Raw genomic sequence first — 20,161 nt, 5'->3', positions numbered from 1 at the left:
TGTTTACCATAAAAGTCTATTATAAAAACTAGAGAAAATGGGTTTTAAAAGCCTTTGAGTAGGCCATACTATTGCTCTTATATTCCTTCCCTGCTCTTCAAATTATTCTTCCACCAACATAAAAAATTACTTTAGAAATACAGCGTTCTTCAGTTCTACTTAGGACCCTCTAAGATACTACTTCACTCAGAAAGTACTCCCCATTTTCTTCAGGTTCAAGGAAAGCAGTCAGAGAAAATGTGAACAATGGTAACATACCATACTTCTTTCGCCCTCCTAAAACTAATCATTTGTACATTGTGAAGTTCTCTTAAAAGGTTTGAGAAGGCCTTTGCTCTTTTTGAAAATCTCAGAATCTAAGTGTGTTGGGGATTGTATGAGATTTAATGGGAAGTAGAGGGAAATTATGTAGAATGCATGAAAAACTGCCAAATCCGGGCTGCCAGTTTCTTATCTGGATCTCCTTCTGCCTGACATACACTCGCCCTTCTCATCACCATCCTTTCAAAATGTCACTTCTTCAAATAGGGCCCCTGGCAACAAAAATTAAAGCTAGGTTCTCAGTTATCTGTTTTTCTGCAAAATGCAGTTTTCCTCTAAGGAAATCTCCATAGCTATAATTGGTCATTATTTGTGAAATGACGGGCCTTATCTCCTTCCTATGCTCTTGGCTGCAGATGGAGACTGAGTGCTCACTACAGCACCTGACACTTAGGAAACATTCAATGAATATTTACTGAGTGACTAAGGGGTGGACAAAACAATCAGGGGCTTAAGAAAATATCTAATTTAAAAGCAAATTAAACTCTTTAGGGTCCCTGTGGCATCCAGGTGAAGAGCAGCCCATAGGCTAGAAGTAGGAACCGGCCTCATTAGAACACTTTACCAAGGCAGAGCCCTTGCACGGAGCATAAACCCATCCCTTCCCGCGTCGATCAGATGTGAGCCCTGACCAAGCTCATTTCCATCAGGGAGAACACCGAGAGAGCCGCTTCTTCCCACCCACTTCTTCCTGCACCAGCACTCACCCCGCTTCCAGGGTGCCCTCTGGTATAAAGCAACTGCCCCCCCCCCCCCACCCCGCTCCTCCTCAATTTCCACATTTCAACAAGTGGTGCTGGAAAGTGGATATCCATGTGCAAACAGCTGGACTTGATCTGTACTTTGCACTATACACAGAAGTTAGCTTAAAATGGTTCATAGATAGTTCCTAATAAGGGCTCTAATCCTTTGATTAACTCTGATTAGGGAACTACATTTGTAACCCAGACACTTTGCTGGTACAGTATTTAAAATAAGACTATATCAAAGGACTTTTCAAAGAGTGTAAATGCAGAGTCAACAGAATAAATCTGAATTTAAACTTGACTTTAGTAAATGTCATGATTTTCATAAGGTAGTCAGGAGAGGCAAAATTTTTCTCACACTTACTGAATTGGGGAGAGTATAACTGTTTGAATTTGTGGGAGTATCCCTGTTCGTTTTTGTTTGTTTGTTTTTTACTTTGCAGACATCTGCTTAGATGGCTACTAGATACAACTAATTGGCTGACAATATAATATGTTATCCAAAACTGACCATGGGATGTGAGATATTGCAACCCATGATTAATATAACAGATAGCAGTAAGGACATAATAGCCCCTGAGAAATATCCATGTTTTACCATTAATAGTGTAAGCAGAGGAGAGAACTTAGAGCGAGCAGCTAATGCTGCAAAATAATTGCCAATTATTAATAATTGTTGCTAATTAATAATAATTGCTAATTATTAATAGAGTAAATAAGTAGAAAATAAGTAGAAAACTTACAATAAGTTTTCTAATAAGTAGAAAACTAGTCATTAGCAAATGATTCTAAATGTTATCCACATACTTTCTCTACAAGAGAACCAATCAATTATTAATATCATGCCCCACTGGCACAGTTTAATCCAAATACTCTATCATAATGTCTATACATTTGTAGAAGTATCTGCAATAGTACCAGGAGAAAAAAACGAGGAAAATTGTCTTTTTATTCTAACTTCTTTCTGTCAAGAACTGCCAGATTGTTTCAAATCTATGACATAAAGATATTGAAGATATAATGGGCTTAAAGTGAACCACATTTAAAGAGAAAATGTAAGATGAATGTAAGTAGCCAACAGCTGCCAATCAGAATTAAAGACCATGAGGTTACTATCTGACAGTCAAAAAAAGACACATCAACATCAAGTGAGCCATCAGAAAAAAAGTGTATATGTTTTTTTGGGACACTTGGTATATGATCTCTAGCTATATTATATATAATCTTTATATATAATCTCTATATATAAATACATAGCTTATACATATAAGATATATATATCTTTAATAATTATCTGGAATTTAATAATTATCTGAGAACCCTAACTGATACAGTTTCTACCTTCTTATTTAACATTCCACATATATCTAATTTTATCTTCAACATGTATCTTCTCTACAAAAATCACAACCTCAAGGACGGCAGGATGTAACTCTCTTATTAATCAGTATCCTTAGAATCTAGCACAACTTCTAGCACATAGAGTGCTCAAAAAATATTTATTGAAATAAATAAAGTGGAAGAAATGTTTCATGTCTTTTTCTGTTTTAATTCTTTGTAATACTCCTTGGTAGCATTTATTATGTAAAATTCCTTCCAAAAGGAAAGTTTGCTAAACTTCCTAGACAGAAGTGGTTAAAGTTATATATTTATTTATTAACTCATTTGATAAATATTTACTGAGGATGTGCTCTACACACAAGGTTTCAAAGACACCTTATAAAAGTAAAAAGACTTTCCAGAGAAATGCTGTAAAAACTGAATTCGACAGGTGAATTGGTTGAGAACATTATAAGCTGGAAGAAATAGAGCTAGACACACGAATGTTTAGAAGTCACTCTTCAAGCAAGACGATAAACTGAATATAGTAAAAATCACATTAAGAAGGTTATTATAACCACAGAGGTATTATTATAGCTCCAAATTTCTATTATTACGTGCATTTCCCAAGCCACACAGATTCTGTTGCTGTCTACCATTGTTCTAATTTATATTTCACTTGGGCTTATCTGAGACTCATTCATTAAAATTTCATCTGTAAAGATTATTGTGCTGGATAAAATATTACGCACTGCAAGCAAATATATCCTATGGTTAAAGAAAAGACATAATTCCATTAGTGAGCAAACCTTAAATTTTCTCTTTAAAAATGATTCTTTGTGGCATTGAAATGACCATTATTTTCTACCATAATTTTGAACACTGACAATTATCTCAATAATACCTGTTGCTGTGTCTGCTAGCTCTTTCAAGGGCTTATGAGTCAAAATAAACTATCGAGGCCACTGTTAATATTCCCATAGATCTTTTTCTTAAAGAGCAGCTGTGCCCGGCCGGGCGTGGCTCAGAGTTGAGCGTCGACCTGGGATCCAGCAGATCAAGGTCCGATTCCCGGTCAGGGCCCAGGCCCGGGCTGCAGGCTCAACCCCAGTCAGGGGCGTGCAGGAGGCAGCCCATCAATGACCCTCTCATCACTGATGTTTCTCTCTCTCTCTCCCTCTCCCTTCCTCTCTCTGAAATCAATAAAGACATATTTAAAAAAATAAAAAGAATAGCTAACAATTTGTGGGAAAACATATATGAAATCAAAAGATCTGTATGCCTTTGAGAAATAACATATAAATTTAAATATAGGATACAAAACAAATATTTTAGAAGCTACATAAAATTTTTAATAGGGGATTAAAAAATTATATTTGATGTAAACTACAGTATACTATAATTACTCATATTTTTATGAAAAATATTCTGTCCCTTTTAAAATGTGTGCGATAGAGTATTAAAACGATGACAACTTGTCATGCACAATCACACACTTCAAAAATACATTATCAAACTATTTTTAAGAGTTAGAAATCATATATATAGTTTTTTTCTCTTTGAAATCACATTGTTATTCAATGTCTACCATCAGATTTCTTCCTATGAAATATATTTTATGTTGAAAAGTATTTTATTAAATGGACTGATATATTTTGAAACAAACATATATTTAAATTAATATTCAAACTTTGTCTTATGTCATGAGTCTACAGTTTAAAACATTTGTCTGCACTAAGTATCATCACAACTATTTTTAGTATACAGCTAAGCAAATATACTAAAACATAAATAAGAGTAAATATAAAAAGGAAATTTCTAATAGAAGTGAATCTCTCATGGTGATGAGGGGCAGGTTTATAGTGCCTTCAATAAGGGAGTCTTCTGAAAAATCAATGTTCCCAATTGATTTTTATTTTTTTTGGACCATGGAGATTTTTTATTTTTTACCTCAGGGAAGAAAAATTTGTGGTGGGCAGAAAAGAGTAGGATTTTACTTTATTAAATTCAAGAACTGCAAGTGTGAAAAGGAAATGAGAAGAAAGAACAGACATAATGCATATACCTATAGGCTTCTTTTCAGGCAGATCATGTTAGAGAACATACACATTGTAGTTGAGGGTCTAGAAACTTTAAAATGATTGTTTCATATTGTGCCCTGCGGGATACTATGTAGCAGACATCTGGGGATCATCTGACTCTATCTGGTATGTTCCTTTGACCTTCTATTGACTCGCCTATTAGCAACTTTGTAGGAATAGAAGTTATCCTGTATAAAATGATAGTAATGCAAATTATTTTTGTCTGTAACAATGTAAATTTATTTTACACAGTCGGGAAAATACTGGCTTCCACCTGACAAGAACATTCTCTCTAAACATTTAATTTTATTTCTTTAAAGGGTTTTAACCAGTTTTGTACTTATTTGTAAACGTGTTTCAGCATTCCTGAGCGTGTGTACTATGCATGTGTGTGTAGCCCCAATTCTCCTTTGGGTAATAAGTAAATAAAATCTCCACCAAGCATTCAGTTTATATTTACATGAGACATGTTTAAATTTTTTTAGAAATTATACTTTACCATTTTTATAGTACTTTCACCAAGACACCCAAGTAGATTCACCTGACAGAACCAAACATATTGGAAAACTGGAGAAGTACACCTATGGGGCCATATATGCTAACGCACATCTTTTCTTGCTTATCAGAGTGAATCCCAAGTGTCAATAGAACTTTAACTTTTCTGACTCTCCAACTATTTTTTTTCTTCTCTTTCCTCTACTGTTTGTCCTGTTTTGTTTTTGGTTCTAGATCCTGCCAAACTTGTAAATTATCCCCCACTGGTGACACCATGATTGAGGATTTGGCTTTCTGATCTGACCATTTGGTAATTTCTGTCAGATGGATGATTGAAATCTATTCTCCACTGGGGGAAAGATGACTGATAATGTATTTTATCAGTCCCTTTGTCTGTTTGCTTATTAGTTCAAATTATTTAGAAAAGTGGTTCATGCCCACTGAAAAGAAAAACACTTATGTTATAGCTGGACCAGCAAGTTTTTATTTATCCGTGTTTACTTTTGACCCTTGGCTGAGGTGGCTGGGCTGCAGCTATAAATTATCTTTGTGACTATGTATCACTGTCTGCAACTGTAAAAAGGTCTTGACTTCTACTCCCAGAGGGTATTAATACATAAAATTTAAGCATCCTTAAATTTAAAAAAAAAATCACTGTCCTGATTACCATATAGAAATAAGCAAGTGCTTAATATTCACAAGTATTTAGAAAACAGAACAAAATAAAACAATTTCTAATGCATAAATTATAATAACTTCCAAAAGATGCTCACACAAAGCCCATTTCTATAAAATGGATAAAAGTGCAATCAGATGGCTTAATGATTGTGATTAAAATAATAGTTATGTGACTTTATATAAATTATAAATTTTATCTATGGTCATTCTTCTAAATGTACATTAACACAGTTTAATTAAAAAAGGTTAATGACTATTCTTATATATTTTGCATTCATTACTTTTCTTCTCTTTCACTTGAAGGCAAGATTATATTAGGAATCCCAAACATAACTTTAATATCATCTCTACTGATTTTTCTTTAAAGTTTGACTGAAAACGTTAATTTTAATATTTTAAAGCATTAAATTTTTGGTATTATAATACAATGAATATTCAAAATGAACATGCCAATCACTTAGGTATAAGTGATTTCTCTGCTGTACATGTGTGTTTATATGCAAACGTACTTTGAAATTTTGCAGTGACAAGGTTAGAATAAGTTTGGAAATTAGCAAAAGGTTATTTGTTTTAGACTATCTCAAGAAAAAATACTTTTCAGAAAGTATTATAAAAACTTTCTTATAGCCATATTTAACTGACAATGAATCTTTAAAGCACATTCCTGAAATGAAATGTGAAAACAGAAAGAATTTTTCTACATGTATTAAGTCTAAAGGTTTTTAACACTGGAAAAAAAACACACTCTGTAAATTCTAAATAATCTATAGAGGAAATTCTGGAGGTGATTGTTAAAAGATATTAAGAATTGTCTTTGTAGATTGGGCTTGGGACATTTTTCCTTTGTTTTCCAAAAATTCTGCAGTTCTCATGAGTCATATGTATTGTTTTCATAAGACAAAAGAATCTTGCTTAAATTACAATGGAAAGAAACTTGCTTAAATTCACAGAAAGGACAATTAAAAATGAGAAGTGTTTTCCTATTTAAGTATTAATTCTGAACATGAATGGTTTATCAAAACAAATCTCCCATGTATTAAAAAGACAGTGAAACAACCATTAATAAAAGACCATTAATGAAAAGACTATCCATAATTTGTGAATGGAACTAGATTTGTAATGCATCTTAGCTTTTAAGCAGTACAAAGAATAATCAAGAATATTTAAAAATAATCTACAATCAGGATCAAATTATTATAAAAAAATGCAACTGAGTGTCAGATCTTGGCATTAACCATAGTTAAACTGAGTGTATTTCTAGGAATATAAGCATTTATATTGGGGAAATTGTTTCATCAGCTACAGAGTTTAATAATTCTACTATTAAGCTCTTTATAATAAGATAACTGTAGGTACATACTGGGGGTTTATTATATATTTAGTGCTTTATGTAACCAATCTAGAAGATACATACTTTCGGCCCCATTTTACCTATAAGCAAACAAGCCTGAAGAGGTTAAATAATGCCAGCACCTAGTTTATGCATTTCATCATTATGTTAAAGTGCACTGCTTTGACTCAACAATCCTTTATATCCATTATTAATGCGGCTTTCCAATTCTTTGGTTTTATTTAATTGTTTTTGTAATAAATTAAAATGAAGCAGAAACTCACAGTGTTCTGAAAACAGTCAAGGGACCTACACAGCAAACTAATTTATAGTGCAGCCTCTAAATAGATGTAATTATAATATTTAATAAAGGAAACACCTACCTTTAGAGATTATCAAATATTTTCACTGAACTCCACTAGTGCTATGGTGTATACAATTGGTTAATAGCAATAAAAAGCGTTATTCATATGCTGCCAGGGAATACACAGTTACAATTTTATTGCCAACCCTGAACTATTCTTCCACTAAAACATTTAATATGGAAACTGGGTATAAGAAAAATTATGCAGTCATCCACATTTTAACTCCAATTAAGTTAGCATGTCTTAATCCTACAGAATACACTGCTCATGCATATATGCACACATGTGCAGACACATTCACTCCTTTGAAAGTTCTTTATGAAATTATTAAATAATTACTCTGAATATGGGAGGCCAATGGAAGTGCTCATAAGTATGCATTAGACATTTAAATAACTGTAGGCACTGCCACAGTGAAAAATATTACAGCAAAAAGTGGAATGAGGGTTATTTCAGAATCTGATCCCTTTAGGACTAAGACACTTAGTAGTAATGTTCAATATAGTCATATTGTTAGGCAACATTTTTGAGAAATCTATTATGTTCAGTGTGTAATTACTAACCCTAATTACCGAGCTCTAAAGTCTACTTTGTCCTTTTGCAATCTGTGTGGAGTTAGTGGGAAGGAAACAAAAAAACTAAGGATAATTTATAATTTACGTTTGCTACTTGTAAATATGCGTGATGAAGTACTAAGACCATTGAGCAGCAGAAGAGCTCATGACCTTACATTTTGTTTGCTTCTAAGGGGAAATAACAGTTCTTGTTGTCTTAAATAAAAGTCTAAGCATCAAAGATGGCACTAGAAATAAGTAACAGTAAGCTTTAATTTTCTTTCTGATATAACAAAAGAACCAACTTAGCTACCATGTGATGTCTTCAATCAACTCTTAAGATCAAAGAAAAAAGTCATATTACTGCTATCTGGATTTTTGGAAAAGATAAGAAAGCAAATGAACAAAAGAAAATCCAGCTGACTAAAGATGCTAATTAATATAAATTATATTTGAAACAAAAGGATAGCTTCTCCCAAAAAAGACATCATAAGGCATAAAAGATCAAGAATAGTAACTGTCAAGGATATTCTAAATTAAGCAGAAGTTTCAGAGTATACAACTATAATTAATGGACAATCTAGAGGAATAAAAATAATGTACTTTTTGATATTCTAAAGCTGGACCTCACCTCCAAAGAAAACAGTAAGCATGAAGAATAGATCTTTCTTAGCCACAATGCCAATAAATATAATTCTCTCAAGTAAATTACAAAGCGGAGAGAGAGTCTGGGTTTTTTGTTTGTTTGTATGTTTGATTTAGAAATACCAAATGATGTTTTTATTCAGCTACTTAGATAGAAGACATGCAATTTTTATTGTAATTATTTTTATCTAAGAAATACATTATACTTTCTTTTACATTACACTTTTAAAGTACAATTTCCAATAATATATATTTCAGCCTACTTCTTTGTATCCAAAAATATGTCCTTCTCGAATTTCCTTCAAATTGTTGCCTAACCAGTGGCCATAAACTTTTGCAGTGACAACTATTATCCATTATCCAGCACTTGACTTGCCAGCTCAACATCACTATATTAACTGACTTTCGAATTTTCTTACTCCCTGTGGGGACTTCTCTCCTAAGATTGATGAGGTGCAACATAATGTTTAAGCTGCCATCCTGACGTGACAAACAGTAAGAATGGTCCCTGCACAGACTGGAGATGGGAGGGCAAATGGGGGAGAGAACCATAGTGCAGCCAGCAATAAAAGCAGCCTCACACACTGGCTTTCCAAGGCAATTAAAACTTTGTTTCTCAGATTTTACACTTCAGTCAAACACATAATTTATTCTTCAATTAAAAGCCCCAAAGCTTCCCTGGTACATATTGACAACTCAACAATTAGAGAGGGATTAAACTTTTGTCCCTCAGACATTTTAGAGAAGTTAAGATAAAAGTTGCTGCTCCTTCCAAGTTTAAATACGTTGAGACTCTAAATCACTTCTTATAATTCCCCAAATGGTGTTATCGCTTACTTTTTAACTATTGAATTCACTCTGGCAGAGCTAGGGTAATAAAACCCATCATATTCTAATTTTCAGACAGCTTGATAGAACCAATGTTCTTAGTATAGATAAAGTGTAATGAAGCACTTTCTTTCCCATAGGAAAGTCTTTGACTCATATGCTCTGATGCCAACTAGCCTTCACATCTGCTGTTTCACCATTGATAGCTCTAACTTGGCATGCAAAACCAGTGTCTGATGAAGCAGCTTTACTCAAAGGCACCATTTTATTTCTTGGAAGGGGAACATAGTAAAATGGTGTTGGGTTTCTGTAGGCCTTATGCAAATCTCTGTAATAAAGATAGGATCAGGCCTCACATACAATAAATCATGTGTTAGATGAGGAGGGGGAAGGAGACAACCTTCTTGGGTAAAAATAACCTCCTTACTATGCCAATAAATTAAATGCATAATAAAAATTGGTTTAAGTATTTATTTCAAACATAATGAATTAATATCAAAACCACATTAGATACTAATAAGGCTGTAACACTTTTAAAACACCAACATTATTTTATGAAACAAAATATTTCCATTTAACAGAATATTAACAGTAATGCATTACCCACAACAAGTAGCTTAGCACATTTACTAAAGAAAAAATAATTTGGGAGAATTAGAGAAATAATAGAGCTATAAAAAATCTTTCTGAGATATATCTTTTAGATTACTAGAAAAGTTGTCTGATGGAAAATGAAGAAAACATCAACATGGACAAATGAAATTCTCAGTAATAATATTAATAACTAATCAAAACCAACTGCTCATATACATTGATGTTCAACCTCATAAAGCTTTTAAAATTTTGTATCACTCAATTAAGTATGAAGAAAAATTGAAAAAATAAAGTATCCACAAATTTGAATGCATGAAACAAAAAATTCAAAATAAAGTTTCTATTTATTCTAAATAGCCACAGGGTTATTACCTCAATAGTGACTTGAAAGGAAATTAGCAAGAAAAAATTTTGGCTTGGAAGCCTAATTATATTCTGTCTTCCATCTCCCATGTCAAGGCAGAATGTCATATCTGAGGAGCATTTTGTTTCAGTTCAGATCTACAGGGGGATGGATACTGAGGAATCCTCAAGTGACACTAAGGAATATGTCAATTAGAATTATGCAATAATTTGTCCCCACCAGTTAATATAGGTACAGGTTTTTTTTCCATAACAAGGACAGGAGTGACACTAGTTCACCAAATATTATAGTATCGTGCGGTATGCTCGAGTATGAAATCTACATGAGCCCAAATCTCAAACTGTTGCCCAAAACCTAACAATATCAACCTATAGAGTAAGGTACTTCATCTCTTCTTAATCTGCTTCCATAAGTAAACACTAAAGTCACATGTACCATCCTTCAACTCTAATGTGCCCCCTCATAGGTCTCTTCTCTAAATTTCCTCGCTCCCGCCATGGTAAAAAAAACCTACAATAAAGGTTTACAAAGGAAAGGGGAATATATTCCCTCCGCCAGCCCCATAGAACACATATTTTCTCAACGTTTACTCAGAGACACAAACAAAAGTCAGGATTTACCCCATCACACTTCTCTGAAGGAGAATCTGTTGACTTCATCCTGCCACATGGCAATTCTCATGCAGAGCTGTTGGGGTCTTTCAGGGATGGTGCCACAAGTGAAAATGCAATTAGATTATTTACTCAGCAAATATCTGTTGAAAGGGCTTTAAAGACAATTCAGGTAAATAATTTAAAAGAAGTAAGAATGTGGCCAGCATTTTATGCCTCTCTCTGATATTTTGTGGGGTCTGCATCTCAAAAGAAAAAAATGGCCAAATGAAAGAAAGGGAAGTTGATACAATCAGTTATGAACTATTGATGCCAATAATGAAGGTACTGCTCAAATTTCACACTAAATTAACTCTTCCTACACAACAGAATCACCAGAGATGTTAATGAAAATCTCAGATGCATGGGGTCCTACCTCAAGGTATTTTTAATTACTTGGTTTGGAAGGGGGGCCTCTGGCCTCAGCATTCTCTCAAAGTTCCCCAAGTGATTGTAATGTTTTAAAGTGCAGAGAGGTTGAGACAAATTGATATTTTAAAGATGTTTAAAATTTAGCAGATGATACCCCCAAATAGGATCAAATAATGACTCTATGCATTGAAAAAAGAAAACTGATATAAAAATCAAGACTTTCTCCTTATTTATCAGAGTTATGGTTGCCCGTCAGAGAAGACCATATTTGCACGGGCACGCATGCTGCCCCGGACTACTGACTGTCGCACAGCTGCATCTCTTGCAACGTCAGTACATAGAAGACTGGCCCCACAAGTGAAGTGGTGCTTTAACGGGGGATCCCAATAAAATAGCCAGTATCTTTGCAGGGCACTGGTCTAGAATTTATGATGCATACATAGGCAAGAACAACCTATTAACAAGTCAAAAATTTTAGTTACAAAACTCTGATGATAAAACACCTATGCTCCTATCATTTCATTTTTAAATTGGTTTCTAGGCACAGAGACAATATCCCTCGTATGAAATCCAAAGCTGAAATGTGAGACTTTTTCCCAAATTATTGAGGAGAAATGGAAGTTGCCGTCACTAAGCATAAAGTGATCCCAAGTTAAAAAAATGACCTGAAGGGGAAGCTTTGTGGCAATTTAGTAACACCTAAATAAACAGGGCAACTCATACATGAGCATTTTAAAGAAATAATCCCTGTATTTACTGAAGTATCATTAGGAATTTTTAATTACTATATTGTCAAAGAATCCCTTCTGGATTTGGAGAAAAGAGATTAAAATTATGTATAATAGTAAATATGGTACACAATCAAGGACATACACAATTTCTATCCATGTGCAGACAAATAATTATTGAGCTTTTTCTTTGTGATGGCCATACTTAACTGGGAACTTGCTATATAAAATATAAAAAGTATTCAAAGAAAGAGTTCTAGACATCTAATAAACAGCATAGTGATTATAATCAACAAAATTATATTATAAATTTCAAAGATGTTACGAAACTAAATCTTAATAGTTCTCACCACAAAAAAAGAAATGATAATTATGTGATGTGATGGAGGAGTTAGTTAATCCTACAATGGTAATCACATTGCAATATATAAATGTATCAAATCACACATTGTACATTTTAAACTTACACCATGCTATATATCATTATCTCTCAATAAAAATATAATAAAATAAATTCAAAACTAGTTTTAGAGGATCTTTCTCATCTTCGAAAACTATTTTAAAGTCAATTTTCTGCATAAGCAAAATGGAATTTTCAAAATGTTTACACAAATACAGCCAGAGAACAATAAACACTCATTTCAGAAAACACTTTTTAATGTGAAAAGTACACTATAGATGCCATTTTGAGGATTTACATTTTTAATGGCTAAATCTCTTCATGGTAAATATGTTATGATTGCATTACCACCACTGTTCTACATAAAAACAAACAGAAGTTATGTTTTTCAGAAATTAAGAAAAATATAGGAAATATGTAATGAATAGTGTATGTCTTTATATCTATTTATTAATTACATGCAGCAAACTGCCAACTTTTTACATTCTGTCAACTCAAAAATGACTATTTTTTTTGGCATTTAAAAAGCAAAAATCACTCAAACTTTCAAAAAAAAAAAAAATCATTCCAGGCACGCCACACAAGCAATCCAGGATTAAAAACCTATACTGTCACCCCAGCATAATTTAATTTTAGAAGACCATTGAACCTATAAACTCAGAATAAGTAGCAGACTATAAAGAACATGTTATAGCTATATCTGCCCTAATGGCTTAAGGCAAATGTTTTAAGAGTTTAATATGATCAAACATTTGAGGTCATGTGGGTGAGCCAAAATGACTAATGCACTTAGTTCTTCCAACTAGTGATGGCTATGTCATGATATCTTTGGCTGTGACTTTTATTGTTGATACCATGAGTCCCTTGGTTACTGCTTTCATAATTAATAAGTCACTTAACCTCTCCATGGCCCAGTTTCTTCATCTGTTAAATGAGCATAATGATAATAGCCTTCTACCTTCCTTAGTGGTTGCTGTGAAGATTAATGAGCTGGCATTTAGCATGTACTTTGAGTTCTCCTAAAGAGGGAGGCTATGCACAAAGGAAAAGAAAATAAAACTAACCTTTTTTTTTTTTTTTGCTAGGTACCAAAAGATACAACTTTTTCCCGCAGGTGGATAATCCACTTGTTTGCATTCCTCCCACAACCCATCAAAATTACAACTAAACCACAGAACAACTATCATTCAGAGCAGCCTGAACTATGGCTGCACGGAAGTCCTACAACTACAGAATTAAAGAAGAAGCCACACTGAGATTGGAGGGGGGTGGAGGTGCAGCACAGTCTGGTCTGACACCTACGTGTGATATTTTTTTCATCAGGAGGGATGTCTTGGATGCTGAGGTCTACGTGAGGAGCAAGGGGTCCCAGCCCCACACCAGACCCCTCAACCCAGGGCTCCAGTACTGGTAAGAGAAGTTCCTGCACCTCTGTGCTGTAAAACCAGCAGGAATTGTGGCTGCGTGACAAGGAGGCGGCTGGAATCCCAGGCATTCCCCTTCAAGGGCTGGTGCACAGACGTCCCCGGACTTGCTCCCGTGGAGCTCCAGTGCTGAGGCAGTGGCTTGAGGCAGGGGCATAGGAAGAGCAACTAAACTGTCTGGCACCAGGGCAAGATCTGAGGGGCAGCTTTCTCCCAGACGAAAGTGCTGGCAGGGGCCATTGTCCTTTGCTGAAACCTCCCCACCCCAGTGCAACAGGCAGCAGCCGTACCTGAGTTTCCATCAGCCTGGCTCGTAGGGTTCTCCTGGCCCTGGGGACTCACTGAGACCCCGCCCCACCTAATCTGCAGCCCCATCCAAGCTGTCTGCTGTGGTCTTTCCATATGAATAGCCTGTCCTGGCTCAGGCTTTAGACTTGCCTAAAATCTCTCAGACAAGCAGCACCTGGCTTCAGCATGCTCCATGCCTCTCAGTAAGAGACCCCAGGCCCAGCACTAGCAGCCCGCCTGGGTTCACAGCCTGACAAGCCCCGGGCACCTCCAAGCCCAGTACAAGTAGCGGCCACATGCAGATGGCTGTGTGGCTCGTGCTGAGTGTGTCCAGGCAGGCGCAGGCAGAAGCAGGCTCTGCACCTCCCGGGAGGCCCCAGGGCCAGTGCACATGGTGCTCAGCTCCTGGCAACGCCCGATTACGGCCCCACCACATCCACGAGTGACACGCTCCAGGGGAAGGCTCGAGGGGCACCAAAGCCCCACTGAAGCAAGCCTTGCTCCACAAAAGCTTCCACTGTAGCTGCAGCTAGTCCACATAGCCGACTGGCCTGGGGGTCAGTCCTTCCCAGTGACATCAACAGCAATCAAGGCTCAAGTACAACAGGACAGTGCACACAGCTACATGGGAGAGTACAGAGGGCCCGACGCAGGTGGCTGGGGAGGCTGAGCCCCTGGGCCCTACAGGACACCGACTACACAAGGCCACTCTACCAATTCCAGGAGACACAGCACCTTTATCTAAGACACAGAAACAAGCACAGGGAAGCAGTCAAAATGCAGAGACAAAGAAACATGTTGCAAATGAAAGACCAGAAGATATCTCCAGAAAAAGAACTAAATGAAATGGAAGCAAGCAAACTACCAGATGCAGAGTTCAAAGCAATATAAGGATGCTCAAGGAACTTACTGAGAAGTTCAAGAAACTTAGTAACAACTTCAAAAAACTGCATGAAAACTTCAAGAAACTTAGAGAGAACACCAAAGATATAAAAAAGGACCAGTCAGAAAGGAAGCATTCACTAGCTGAAATGAAGAATAATTTACAGGGAATCAACGGTAGAGCAGAGGGCACCAAGAATCAAATCAGTGATCTGGAATATGAAGAAGCAGCAAACACCCAATCAAAACAGCAGAATTAATAATCATTTTACTTATAAATTAAAAAATAAATCAACTGTTGAAAATGTTAAGTAAGCATTGTGAGTAAATAACTGCAGAGAGTGAATACGTAATGCATTTAAATTATTACAGTATTCAAGGGACTTTTGAAGTTGTTTGTAAAATAACGCAAGTGACTTAGTACCACAAGTGATTAATTCTGCTTCACGAGTGCTTCAAGAGTTTTAATTTTTTTATCATAAGACTCAAATATTTTGTGTTAAAGTTTTTATGTACTACAAAGTTTATTTCTAGAAAATCAATTTGAAAACAAATTCTCCTTTTCCCCCCTCATTTTTAAAGCTTATTTTCTCTCTTTTTTGTCTTTTCAGCCTTTTGGATTTTCTCCCCTTTTTTAAGCTCGGTTGCTGTCTGCACTGTCACTTTTGTCCACCTTGCCTTTTCCTGGCTATTGACTTTTCTTCTTACTCTTTCATGTCTTTTTCTTTCTCACACTCTAGGGTGCCCCGAGTACCCAGAGAAAATTGACATGATGTTTCCAACAGCACAGGCTCTCATTTTACAGAACTGAAGCTTTCTGGAATGTACACTAGTCATTATAAAAACTACATAGTGATGACCACTAAATTGACAATTACCTTATGTTGATAACCTTATCACATACTGAATTCATATTGTTGAAATTAGAATTTAAAAGGATACATTAAATGCTGATTATTCTTTAGTTATTTTAGTGTAGACTTAAATGGTACTAATTTCAAACTCACATTTTGGCTTGTTAAACAATATGTGTACACTAGCCAACTAGAAAGAAACCTTGTAGTACATAAAAACTTTAACACGAAATATTTGAGTCTTATGATAAAAAAATTAAAAATCTGAAGCACTCGTGAAGCAGAATTAATCACTTGTGGTACTAAATCACTTGTGTTATTTTACAAACAACTTCAAAAGTCCCTTGAATACTGTAATAATTTAAATGCATTACATATTCACTCTCTGCAAAGTTATTTACTCACAATGCTTACTTAACATTTTCAACAGTTGATTTATTTTTTAAATTTATAAGTAAAATGATTATTAATTCTAAATATTAGAGAATATTGATTTATTGCAATTAATATAGTCACATAGCACCATAATGATCATACTTTACTCATATTTAGAATCTAATAAACCTGATTAAAAATAATGATTTTCCAATTAAATATAAAATACGCACCCAAGTTTTAATCTAACCACACAAGATATTCACTTTGAAAATAATTAAATTTTAAGCATTATATATATTTGACTAAACAATAAAATTTAACTTATGTTTTGGATATTCAGTGTCCTCTAGAACGCTAAACAAAATGTTGATTTAGTTTTGTAAGAATTTCTACAAAGGAAATTAAAGAACTCTTTGGCAAAATGGCTGTTTTCAGTCACATAAGACCCAAATCTATGATTACAGAAATCGTCTTCCATATCTCCAGCTAAACTATAATCACCTTGAAAGTGAGAACTAGATATTATTTGCTGTAGAATAACTAACATGTAGTACAATTTCTGGCACTCAATAGGCACTTGATGAATATTTGAGGAAATAATTTATAGCTTGAGTCTATTATTTAAAAAAAATCTTCTACTGCTTATTTATTTGAACTGCCAATTGCATTTGTGTGAACAGTGAAGGAAAACACCAATGCTTAAAATGTTCCCCAACCTACAAAGAACTTAAAAACACTTGGTAAAATATAAAAGCCATTATGGAGCAATACTGACTCCCTAAATTAAATTTGGTCTACTCTGGCCCAGTGAGATTAGCTGGTATAAGGCGAAAAAATAATAAAGAGGACAAGGCACTCTGTATGCCTGGAACTTGGTACAACCACACCTTCCATTTAAGCGTTTCACAGGCTGTCCCTCTGCAAACCGTTGCAAGATCAATGGGGTGGCCCATTTTTAGACTCTCTGCCATCCAGAATATTAAATGGGTGAATGTACAGATACCAAGAACTGTTTCTGCTTTTCTCTTTCAGCCCTTATTTCCTTCTTTTTCTGCAGGCTTCTGAACCATTCAACCTTGCCTCATCTTAACAAAGAAATGTAGGTATGGACACTTTCTTACATGTAATCATTCTATTCTGTAATGACCATTTTCAATAAATAGATGACATTATTTGTTTTACATTGGAAGATAAAACTTTGATGGGAGAAAAATGTTACCTTTGGGCAGATTTTCCTCCAAACAAAAATAGAATACTTGTAAAGCAAAACTCCTGGCCGGCTGCAGTATTGAAATGCTCTGCTTTGATGGCCATATACTCTGTTGTATAGCTCTCCCCTCCCGAGGGATACGCTATTGATTGCTCTGCATGAATAACAGTGCTGCTATGCTCTCACATTCATTAACAGAGAAATCCTTGTTCGTTTGCACTCTATCACTTTAACGCACGGATTGCAGAGAAACAGCAGGACCTACCTTGAAAAAGGTCATGGTGGCGCCATCCTCCACCGCGCCGTACTCGATCTTGGTCTGTTTAGCTAAATCATCGGCAGAGTCAATGGGGGATTCCATCCGCTCCACTGTCAGAAAGGCGGCTAAGTTAGCGGTATACGAAGAAATGATGATAAGTGTGAAAAACCACCAAATGCCTCCCACTATCCTGGTGGACAGCGCTTTGGGCATGAGCTCAGAACCTAACAGAGATGTGGGGGAAAAGGTGAAACGAATACAGAGAGTTGCATCAGCAGTCAGGTACTTTTGGTCACAGTGGCAGAACGGAATCACTGTGTAATAAAAGCTTTCATCACTGATTTGCGTATTGCTTTAGTAAGCAAGCAACAACCCGTGGGAGCGCAGAGACTAGCTGGAGTTAGTAGGCAGTCCCTTAGGACGCTTGTGTTTAAATATAGTGACAGGAGACTCGGTTCTTCCCCAGACAGTGTAAAGCAACAATTAGATGCTGAGTGAATAACCTTTATAAAAATAACATTAGAAAAAGATCTCTCTAGTTTATAAACCATCTGTACAGTGTTCACAGTCTTATTAGTTATGTGGGTTTTAGAAGAAATGATTTAACTTATGTTCAGTTCCTTAATAAGCTTTATGTAAAATTTCATCTTTCCTGTGCATGAAGCTCCAAAACATTGTCTATATTTTAAAAAGTACTGTTGTAAGAAAATAATATCAATACCCTCATTTCTTGAGATGTGAGGGTTTTAGTCCAGTTTGTATTTTAAAATAAGTAGTATGTTACTTCCTAGGTATAAACAAATGTCTCCCATCACTATAGTTAGCCTCAATGAAGGAATCAGAAGTAGTTAAATTGTCACAAATGTACTTTTACACACATGTAAATATTTCATAAATATATTATGATTCCTGGCTGGAGTTGTCTGCTCACGGTATTAATAAGAAAATGGGATCTGAATTATATTTTACTTTTGATTATTAATTTTAATTAATTTAGATAAAATAAAATCTTAACAATTTTAAAATCAAGCCTTATAGTTTTACATTATTTACATTATATACATTATTTACAGTCTTCATGTTGAAATTAATACATATCAGCACATATTAATTTTTATAAGAAAACAATATTAATGTATGGATATATATGTAATATATTACTGTTCACTTTAAATCATTTTGAATCTACAATCAAGAAACCATTGGCTACAAATTACTTAATTTTTAATAGTGTTTGAGTAAAATGGAATGAAGCAAAGATGGACTCCGTTTACTGATTTGTTCTATAGTCATATATTTAACAGAATCGCTTCTGCTGTAAGATAACATATCTTTAGATGTGTGAAAAATACAACAAATTATTGATGTTAACGTTGAAAAAAAGTGGTGTCATGACTGAAATATACCAAATCAGCCCATCTTTCACTGCAGGTCATCTTACTCTTGCAATTTCAGAACAAACGAACAAAATATTAAAAAGCAGACAGACGGACATGACAGCCAACTCCAGCTCCAGACTCTGCCTGCCACTCTGTAAGGAGAAAACAAAAGAGTACCTTTCTGATGTAGTCGCTCCTAGGCCCTGTCAGACACACACTGGACACTGAAACACTAACATCCTCCCAAGATGATCAGCAGCTTGGGCTGCCCTTTCTACTTTTGTTTTCTTTCTTTCTTTCTTTCTTTCTTTCTTTCTTTCTTTCTTTCTTTCTTTCTTTCTTTCTTTCTTTCTTTCTTTCTTTCTTTCTTTCTTTCTTTCTTTCTTTCTTTTTCTTTCTTTCTTTTTCTTTCTTTCTGTCTCTCTCTCTCTCTCTCTCTCTCTCTATCTCTCTCTTTCTTTCTTTTTTTAACAACACCACCAATAAGTCAAACAAGACTGGGAAAGAAAAAAACAGTGGAGACATTCGACACAGATGGCCCAATTACCACAAGTTCATATCTTACCCAAGGACTTAAAACAAGTACCTCCTAGGCTTGTGAATCAGAGCCTGGTTAGGGGCTGACTGTCATGTACTCAAGGTAACGTCATGTCCAGCACTACGTCCCACTAATTCCTGGGGGAGCTGGGCATCAGCCACAATAGTATGGGTTCCTCTTTCATGTATCTCCAGCAGTGAAGTAGTTATGTGGCAAATCAAATGTATATTTGAATTTTTATCTTGGATTATTTGTAATAATTTTCAGAGATATCAGTTATAGTCTTATTTCTGAATGTTAGATTTTACAGAGATTGAGCTCATCTTGTGAATACACAAATTCTCAAAAACCTCCAAATACCTTAGAAAATATAGTGAAAAAATATTTTACTTTTCAAAGTGGTAGCAAAAATAATAGTAAAAAAATACTTTGTTTTGATTAGACCTTTATTACGAGAATAATATACTCCAGAGTATTA

General features: G+C 35.0%; 1 protein-coding gene across 1 annotated transcript in view; it reads right to left on the bottom strand.

The window, feature by feature from the left end:
- The window catches only part of GRIK2 (glutamate ionotropic receptor kainate type subunit 2), a 485,925-nt gene that overhangs the window by 69,897 nt on the left and 395,867 nt on the right, over positions 1 to 20,161 (bottom strand). Inside the window, exon 14 of the mRNA XM_016220206.2 lies at positions 17,773 to 17,990. Within this exon, the coding sequence (XP_016075692.1) occupies positions 17,773 to 17,990 (218 nt within the window). The remainder of the gene's footprint in view (positions 1 to 17,772; positions 17,991 to 20,161) is intronic.

Source organism: Miniopterus natalensis, chromosome 5, assembly GCF_054644295.1.
Source record: "Miniopterus natalensis isolate mMinNat1 chromosome 5, mMinNat1.hap1, whole genome shotgun sequence".
NCBI classification, from domain to species: domain Eukaryota; kingdom Metazoa; phylum Chordata; class Mammalia; order Chiroptera; family Miniopteridae; genus Miniopterus; species Miniopterus natalensis.
Note: the sequence above shows the minus strand (reverse complement) of the source record. Positions and strands in the feature narration are given on the sequence as shown.